Source organism: Pteropus alecto, unplaced genomic scaffold, assembly GCF_000325575.1.
Source record: "Pteropus alecto unplaced genomic scaffold, ASM32557v1 scaffold98, whole genome shotgun sequence".
Lineage (NCBI taxonomy): Eukaryota > Metazoa > Chordata > Mammalia > Chiroptera > Pteropodidae > Pteropus > Pteropus alecto.
Genome location: NW_006443570.1, coordinates 21,579,277 through 21,588,547, shown reverse-complemented (window position 1 = coordinate 21,588,547; position 9,271 = coordinate 21,579,277). Strand labels below are relative to the sequence as shown.

General features: G+C 42.7%; 1 protein-coding gene across 5 annotated transcripts in view; it reads right to left on the bottom strand.

Annotated features, from left to right (window-relative positions):
• The window catches only part of NXN (nucleoredoxin), a 140,718-nt gene that overhangs the window by 11,934 nt on the left and 119,513 nt on the right, over positions 1-9,271 (bottom strand). For all 5 annotated transcript variants that reach the window (XM_025041790.1, XM_025041788.1, XM_025041787.1 and 2 more), the window contains one exon: positions 9,097-9,203. In XM_025041790.1, coding sequence (XP_024897558.1) covers positions 9,097-9,203 — 107 coding nt within the window. The remainder of the gene's footprint in view (positions 1-9,096; positions 9,204-9,271) is intronic.

The following is a 9,271-nucleotide window of genomic DNA, read 5'->3' as shown; positions in this document are numbered from 1 at the left end:
AAGAGAAGAGAAAGGAGGGAAAGAAAAGAGAAAGGCCGAAAATAGAGGAAGAAAGAAGAAAAGGAGGGAAGAAAAGGCAGAAGAAGAACAAGCAGTCAACAGAGAAACTGAGGAAAAACAGACCCTGGGAGAGCAAATAGTCCTCACACCACTGCCTCCCAGCTGCCAGGCCTCAAGCGCTTGTTTTCCTGGTGGCAGGGCCTGTATCCTCTCTAGGCCCCAGCTGCCTCCCCAAAGGTGGGGGGCAAAGGAAGGGGGAGAAACAAAACCAGCCAGGGCCCTTAACCCAGGGGAGAAGGGGCTCTAAGCCTCCTTGCAAAGAACACGGTGTTCTCTGACAGCCAGGATTAGTTAGACAATTGCTAATGGGATTTGCCTTTTGACAAGTATGTCTAAACCCTTTCCTTAGAAAGCCATTTTTAAACAGCTTATAGAGCTGCAAATTCCGCAGTCTGCATAAAGCACTAGGAGTAGGGAGGCCCTCCCGGAATTCAGGGTAACCCAGCTAGTCCCAGAGACAAAAGAAATGGATGGAGACCAAATGCCAGAGCTTTGGTGAACTCAGGTGGCTCCTTGAGAGAGCCAGTGACCTGCCTGCCAGCAGCAGCAGGACTTGTGACCTGGCCAGTCCAGGGCAAACTCACCATCAAGGCCCACAGCGGGTCCTGCCACTCTGTGAAAGGGGTGACTTGAGTGAGGGGCAACAGCCTCAAGACCCAGACTCTCTCACCATAGCCGGATGGACATAACAAACTGCTGGCATTTTATGAAGGCCTCTTTTAGTATGCTGGGTGACACTCAGAATCCAGCCACACTCCAAGCCCAGCTCCCAAGATGCTCAGAGGAGTATACATTCTTTCCGCGTTACCCATTTTCATCCGAGCCTGTCAGGGTAACATAGGGGAGCTCTGCCCTCATGCAACTCAATACAGAAAGTAACTGTCAGATCAAGTGACTCGCTTACTGTAAGGCGCAAGGCCAGGCAGATGGAGGTGCTCACCTTGAGTGGGGGGTGAGGAATGTACCAGGTGCCATTCAGTGAAAGCACCTTCATCTAAATGCTTCAGGAGGAGACAAAGTTGAGTGAAAGCCTAGGACACATAGAGTCAAACAGGGAGCATGAGCTCTCTCTCCTATTTGAGAATGCTGAAGGATGTGCTGAAGACCAGATGCTCACAGCGGAACCCTCCACTGACTCTGTGTGTGTGTGTACATTGTGATATTGAAATAAGACATAAATATTTGGTCTTCAGCCCCAGTTCCTGGCACAGAGCTCCTAAAACCCTTATAATTTCCTGAATGATAGGGTTATAGGTGCATCTTTTGTCTTAGTCTCAGATCCTGGCACAAGACCCTTGAAATATGAGAGTAGTAAGAGTGTCTTTTTGTATGCTAATGAGATGACTGCAGGGTGGCCGTTGGCCCCTAAATAGCTTCATAATGGGGGCTGGTCAATAGAAAGGCAGGATTCGTAGGTTGGACTGTTCTGCTCCACCCCTTAACCTCAACCTCTGGGGAAGAGAGAAGAGCTGGAGGTTGAATTAATGACTAATGGCCAACAATTTAACCCATCACGCCTACATAGTGAAACTTCCATAAAAACCACTATGTGACAAGTTCAGAGAGCTGCCAGGCTGGTGTTGCTTCCATGGAAGTTGCTTGGGAGGGTGGTGCACCTGGAGAGGACATGGAAAGTCCAGGCCCCTTCCCACAAACCTTGCCCTGTGCATCTCTTCCATTTGTTCCTGAGTTGTATCCTTTATAATAAGCCAGCAATAGTAAGTAAAATGTTTTCCTGAATTCTGTGAGCTGTTCTAGCAAATTATTGACTGTGATGGGAGTGGGGGTTACAGGAACCCTGACCCTATAGCCAGTCAGTCAAAAGTATGGGAGGCCTGAGACTTGCAACTGGCATCTGAAGTGGGGAAGAGGCAGGCAGTCCTGTGGGACTGAGCCCTTAGCCTGTGGGTCTGATTCTAACTCCAGGTATATAGTGTCAGAATTGAATTGAATTGTATGTGTGCGACAGCAGAGAACTGGTTGGTGTGTGTGGAAAAAAATCCCACACATTTGGTGTCAGAGGTGTTGTGAGTAAAAACTGCTCAGACTGTACATACATACTTATAAACACATCAGTTAAATGACTTTGAAAGTTGTAACCACAGAGTCACACAAAGCTCAGAAATATTCAGAATTCAATCAAAAATAATTCTGTGATGCTGTGAAGAGTATGAAAGAATATACAACTCCTTCAAGTTCAAAGGTATTTAGATCTAGACTAGAGTTATTTAAATATCCTCGGAGGCAAAGAAAAGCAAAAATCAGTTGAGGGATGGTGCAGCCTGGGAAGGAGATGCAGGCTTCCAAGACTAGAGAGAAGAATTCAGAAATAATAACAGACCAGGAACTTGAACTACAAGGGTTCTGAAGGCAAGGAGACTGTCCTATTTGGAGGGCGAGGAGACGCACTGTGAAGAGGGCCACCCACATATACAACCTCGAGAACAAGAAAGAGACTTCCAAAATGATATAATTGGAATGATATAATTATTTCCTTAACTAGTGAGCATCTTTCAAATCTAGGAAGATCTAGAATGAAGTTCAGAAATGTGAATCAAACCCACAGTATTAATGTTTTTGTGTGTTAAGACATCTATGAATATTTGGTATTTAACTTCCATGTTTGTTTTTGTTTAAAAGAATGTGGCCCAGCACAGTAACAGGTCAGTCCTGTGATTACAATATTAAAATATGTAATTGAGAAATTGAATCTGATTTTTAAATTAAAACTCTATTAACAGTACTGCTGCATTTAGGAGAACTTAAGAATCATCATATTTGTAAGTTTACTAGAGTTAACAGATTCACTTAAGGACTTGGGAACATTTGTTTGTTTTTCACGTAAGTGATTTTTAAGGTTTACATTTTTAAATCAATTTAAAATGTTTAAAGGAGTTTAATTAAGTTTGTATGTCCAACCATTATTCCTACCCTTGTACTCCCAATTCCTTTCCCTTGCCATGTTTTTTATCTATAGCACTCACAACTCAACATACTATATGCTTCATTTTTAAAAATTATGTTTATTGCCTATCTCTCTCTGTTAGAACGTTAAGTTTTAGTTCATGAATAGACAAGCACCTGACATATAAGAGGCACAAAACTACGTTTTGTTAAATAAACCTATGAACAGGAGGATGCCCCCAGGGACCTGAGAGACCATTTTCATTTTAATGCTGGGGCTGGAAGGATGAGAGGTGAAATGGCACCACTGAGCTCTATGAGGGCAGGGACCACATCTTTATCATGCTGGTGTCCTTCACACCAGCACAAGGCCTGTTGCCTGGTAGGAGCTGAAGAAGCTTGAGGCGGTCTGAGATTCTGGTGTTTGGGAGGAGAGAAGGATGGTAGCTGTTATGGACTGAAGGTTTATGTTGCCCCCAAATTTACATGTTGAAGCCCTAACTCCCAATGTATTTGGAGATAGGGCCTGTGAGGAGGGGTAAAAGTCATAATCCAATGGGGCCCTACTCCAATAGGGCTGGTGTCCTTACATGAAGAGAAAGATACATCAGAGCTCTCTCTCTCTTCCATGTGGAGACACAAAAAGAGAGTGGCCATCTGCAAGCCAGGAAGAGAACCCTCACCAGGAACCAAATCGGCTGGCACCTCGATTTTGTACTTCCCAGCCTCCAGAACTGTGAGAAATCAATTCCTATCATTGAAGCCACTCAGTCTATGGTGCTTTGTTATGGAAGCCTGAACAGATTAGATAGTAACTTTAGGGGTGATGGAATTCTTTTTATGGCTAAGAAAGACCTAAGCATTCTGTAAAGAGGGAAAGAAGGAGGTAATAGAGAAAGAGAGATACAGAGGCAAGGGAAAATGGGAGGCAAGACAAGGCCTTAGAAGAACAAAGGTAGAATTAGAAAGTAGAGATGAAAATATATAAAGAACTCAAACGACTCAATAGCAAAAACACGAAAAATTCGATTAAAAAATGAGCAGATCTAAATAGGCATTTTTTCCAAAGAAGACATACAAATGGCCAACGGGCACAGGAAAAGATATTGAACATCATTTATCATCAGGGAAATGTAAATCCAAACCACAATGAGATATCGCTTCACACCTGTTAGAATGGCTTTCATCAATAAGACAAGAAACAACATGTGTTCACGAGGATATGGAAAAAAGAGAACCCTCCTACACTGTTAGTAAATTGGTGCAGCTACTATGAAAAACAGTATGGAGGGTCCTAAAAAAAATTACAAATAGAACTACTATATGATACAGCAATCTCACTTTTGGGTATTTATTTGAAGAAAGTGAAAATACTAATTTGAAAATATACATGCACCCCTACATTCACTGTAGCATTATTTACAATAGCAAAGATATAGAAACAACCTAAGTGTCCATCAATATTATGAAGAAGATGTGGCCTACACACATGAGCACATACGTGCACACGCCCATACACATACACACACACACACACACACACGCACACACAATAGAATCCCACTCAACCATAAAAAAGAAGGAAATCTTGCTATTTGTGACAACATGGATGGACCTAAAGGGTATTATGCTGAGTGAAATAAGTCAGACAGAGAAGGACAAATTCTGTATGATTTCACTTACATGTGGAATCTAAGAAATGAAACAAACAAAATGAAACTCACAAATACAGAGAACAGATTGGTATTATCAGAGGAGGAAGAGGGTCGGGAGGTGGGCAAAATGGGTGAAGGGGGTCAATTCTATGATGGTGGATGGTAACTAGACTTATCATTGTGATCACTTTGTACTATATAAAACTATCAAATTATTATGTTGTACACCTGAAACTAATATGTTATATACCAATTTTACCTTAATTAAAAAAGATAAAAATAAAAAGGAAAATATCAGTGGACAACCTGATTTCTGGAACTTCTCTTCCAATCTAGCTTAAATGTCACTACTGTATTGATTGTCCCTGAAACGAAGTTTTCAAAAGGCTCCAAAAATCTAAAGGGTCATATCCAAGGATCTCGGCATAGCGTTCAAGTCCCTCTACAGTGTGACCTCACCAGCCTTATTGCCCACTCTGCTCTATAGTACACCATGGGCATCCTATTCTGGTTTTTGCCCTGGAATGTCCCAAATCTCCTATCTACCCCGCATCCATTCTGTAAGGCCCTGCTCCACAGCCACCTTCTCCAGGAAGCCTTTCTGGCTAAACAACTCTAGGCGAGTCTCCTCTGAATTGGATTATTCCATCATGTGGCCCTTCATTAAATGCTACTTTGATAAAGATGTTGTGTAGCTCTTCTGTACTCATATTTCACTGTGCTTTAGTGCATCGCTGGTTTGACAGGATCAGAGGCAGATAGATCAAGGTCAGCAGGCAATGTCTGACAGGCTGCTTGCAGGAATGAGTCCTAAGGCTTAACCCAAGAGATCGGTGATCAAGGAGTAGTCAGCACAAAACACTGTCAAAGACTATAACAACCTGAAGGCACAGAATCAGGAGGTGGGGAGCTGAGAAAGGAGACAGGTCCAAGCTGAAGAGAGACTAGAACAGATAACAGGGGTGTGTAGGCTGTGGAAGCAGCAGATGAGAAACAGCAGGATGAGCGAGGTGCGGGGCTGGGCTGCAGCGAACACTCACTGGCTAGAGCTGGGTTCTGCATGAATCTCATTCTTTTACTGTGGCATGGCTGGCTGGCCGCCACTTGCCTGGCATCGAGCCTCTCCAGATTAGCTTTCTGATGAGGGCTCCTCAAGGGGACCACATATGTACTTTTCATCCCCACACTGCCAGGGCCTTAAGAAAACGTGCCAAATGAATGTGTCTCTGAGAACTCTCCATTCTCTTCTTCCTCAGTTGTGGTTACCCCCTTTCTGGCTGTCTGGGCCACACCTAACAACCGCAGCTCCTCCATCTGGGATACTTGCATGTTGACAACCAGAGAATCTGAAAAGAGAGTTCCCTTCTTGCTTTCTGACGGCAGAGAGAAAATGATCAATTTAATTTTTTTGTGCCCTGTCAACATTACACAGAGAGGGCACCCTCTGGCCTTAGCGGTGAGTTCAAAACTTGTACTGAATCTTGAAAAGCTCATGATTTCTCCTATGAGACTGCTGTTCTGTGCCTAGGCACCCCCACTACCCACCCAAAAGTGTCCCCAGAAGCACCACACATGGTACAGGGAGGGCATAGACTGCCACTCTCAAATTAGCTATGCATTACATGCAGACCATCCTTTGGTAATTTATTAGTTTCAGTTGGCCCCATGGCCTTTGCACTGACCACTAGGAGTGCCTGCCATCGTGCTGAACCCCACATCCAGGAAAGGAGAACCCAACTCCCTATCTTGGAGAGGAAGAGATTCTGCTCCACTGACACAAGCCTGGAAATGTGGAGAAGCCTCCTGACCGAGCAAAGTGGCTGAGTAAGGCCCAGAACCTAGCTCCACTCTCTGGGACAACTGTCAGTCTTCTAAGCCCCTGTACAAAACGGCACTTACTTGACCAACACTTTTATATCTACATACTCTGCTTTTTAGTTATTTCCAAATGTAAATCTCGTCTTATCCACTCAAGACCAGCACTGGGCCACCCTTCTGGTTTCTTTATATCCCACCAAGCTCAGTACAGAGAGTATTGGTGGCTAGTTGGAGCTTGAGGAATAGAATCCTATGCATTTAAATCTATTCCATCTTTTTTCCAAAAAGGATTTAAGGCAGCTTAAAAAGTACACGATATAATTCAATAAAAACATATGAAAATATCCCCCTGAAGGGAAAACAAGGAAGAGAAAATGAAGCTAGTGGTAAAGGCATGCACAGAAATGGTCAGTTTTGCAAAATTGCTAAAGGTTAAAAATTCACCTCCGGGTTTTCTAGGGACTAAAGCAAAAAAAGAATTGTGGTCTGTAATGAAATTCAAAGTATACAAAAGATGAAAGAAAAAAACAAAAACAAAAATCCACCACCTGCTCAAGAGAAGTTCAGCCTTGGCCGGGTACTTGGTAATTTCCTGAGCATAGATTCCTACAAGTGGGATTTTTAAATTAAAGGGTTTAGGGATTTTTTAAGGCCTCTGGTATATATTGCCAATTGCTCTCCTGAAAGGCTGTCCTGATTTATATTCCTACTAGCTGTCTGCTCTCTTTCCTACACTGTGGATTATCTTTTTTTTTTTTGAAGTGGGGTAGGTGGAGAGGAAGGGAGTGCTTAACAAATGTGATAGATACAAAATCAGTATTTTCATCTGTAATTCATAAAACTAAATTATGCTGAATATTTTTCATATCCGTTCTGACTATTCGTCGGAAGAACTGCCTACCTCCTATCTTTGGTGTCTAAATTTTCTCTCTTTTGGACTAGTATCTGGGAAGAGCTCTTTTTCTATGAAGGATAGTGACTCTTTGTCATACATGCTATTAATATTGTTGGTTGCCTTCGTTAAAGCTTTTTGACATTTAAAAGTTTACCTTTTTTTGATTGTAAAATCAAATTTTCCTTTTTTTACTGTTAGTTAAATATTTATTTATTCTGTGCCCAACACTGAAACGTCCCAATTTTACTGATAAAAGAGAAGTCAAATAACTTGCTCAAGGTCACTTAGCAGTAGAGAGGGTCAGTCCTCAGCAAACAAACATTCGTTGAGTATGAATGAATAAATGAATTAAGAGACATGAAGTTTTACTCAGCCCCATGAAGTGGCAATTCAACCCTCGGTTCCTACCTCAAGGCACACATGTTTTAAGTCTCTCTGCAGGCAGTGCTGCAAGGAAAGAAGCCAGTGACACTGCCTTTAAGTTACTCAACTTGGTGCCATTCCTCTGAACCAGTGAACAATAATAGCATGCCATGCGACTTCTGTTTAGAAAGGGAACAGCCTTCACCTTTTTTATTAATAGGAGGCATGAGCCACCGATGTTCTCAAAGGATTACTAGACTGTAAATACCCAAAGTGTGGTCCCTGGATCAGCAGCATCGGCATCGCCTGGGGGCTTGCTACAAATACGGGATCTCGGCCCTAGCCCAGACCCACTAAATCAGAAACTGCATTTTCACAAGACCCCCAGGCAATTCTTACGTACATTTCAAACCGAGGAGCACCGATTTAAAATTAAGTATTAATTTTTTGAAGCTTTAGCTCCAAACAAAACCATATGCTTACTCTAAATGTTGAAGAAAAAGGTTAAAGAATCTGATATATATTCTCTCATAAGCTGTGGAATTTGTGGGTAAATCTTAATGTGTCTTTTTTTTTTTTCACTCCCTATAACACAAGGGGCACTGAGAACTCAAATATCAGCTGTATCTGTCTAGGCCTGACCAAGATCTGGTACTATTGATACAAAGGGAGTTGAGTTTTACTCTTAACAGGCCAGTTAAGTGCTTCATCAAGAAAACACCTAGCTAGGTAAAGGCTAGAAGGAGGTATTCACATTATAAAGAAGAAAAACACAGTTTGTCTCACTAAAAATCATTATTTCGGGGGGGTGGGTGGGAACCTCATTATGATTAGTAGTTCTCCAAGTCCTGGTTTTTGACACTCTTCAGGAAATCAATTTTCTCACCTAAAAGGTAATATCCACTCAGTCTTCGCTTGTATGCTTCAGGAACCATGAGAAATGCCCAATATACATTATCCTTTTAATGCTCCCAGCAACTCTGTGTGTCAGAGATTTTACTGTGCCCGTTTCGCAGATGAGTAAACTGAGACTCAAAGAGTCTGAGTGATGGAACAAAGAGCACTCTCAGGTCTGTTTGACAGTAAAACCCTTGGGGTAGGGCTTCGGCCGAGTTATTGGGAAGCACGCGCTCCATGGTCTGACCACATCAGAACCTTCTAGGCCGGGCGGTGCGAAGCAGCTGCCTCATCTGGACAAGCACTTTGCTTAAAAAACAACTTCAGTGATTTATCATGTACATACCATAAAATTCAATGCATGTAATTTTTAATATGGTAAAGAAAGTGAACAGTCATAAAAATAAAGATGTTCTTTATTTTCTCCCTAAAAGGAAAGCCAAAGACATGGTAAGCCTGGATGAGCAGGCTTCCAGGGAGTCCCCTGGAGTCTGGAATGCCTACCTTGGATGCCATACAGGCGGTTGAGACGTGACCGCCGGGCCTCGTCGGTGTAGGGGACAGCGAGCCAGGGCATCTCACTGAAGTACTGTTTGAATGAGTCCTCTGACCTATAGAAACACATATGGAAACAAGGCTCTATTACCTCCGAATGCACCACTGCTGGGTCCTCCCCGCT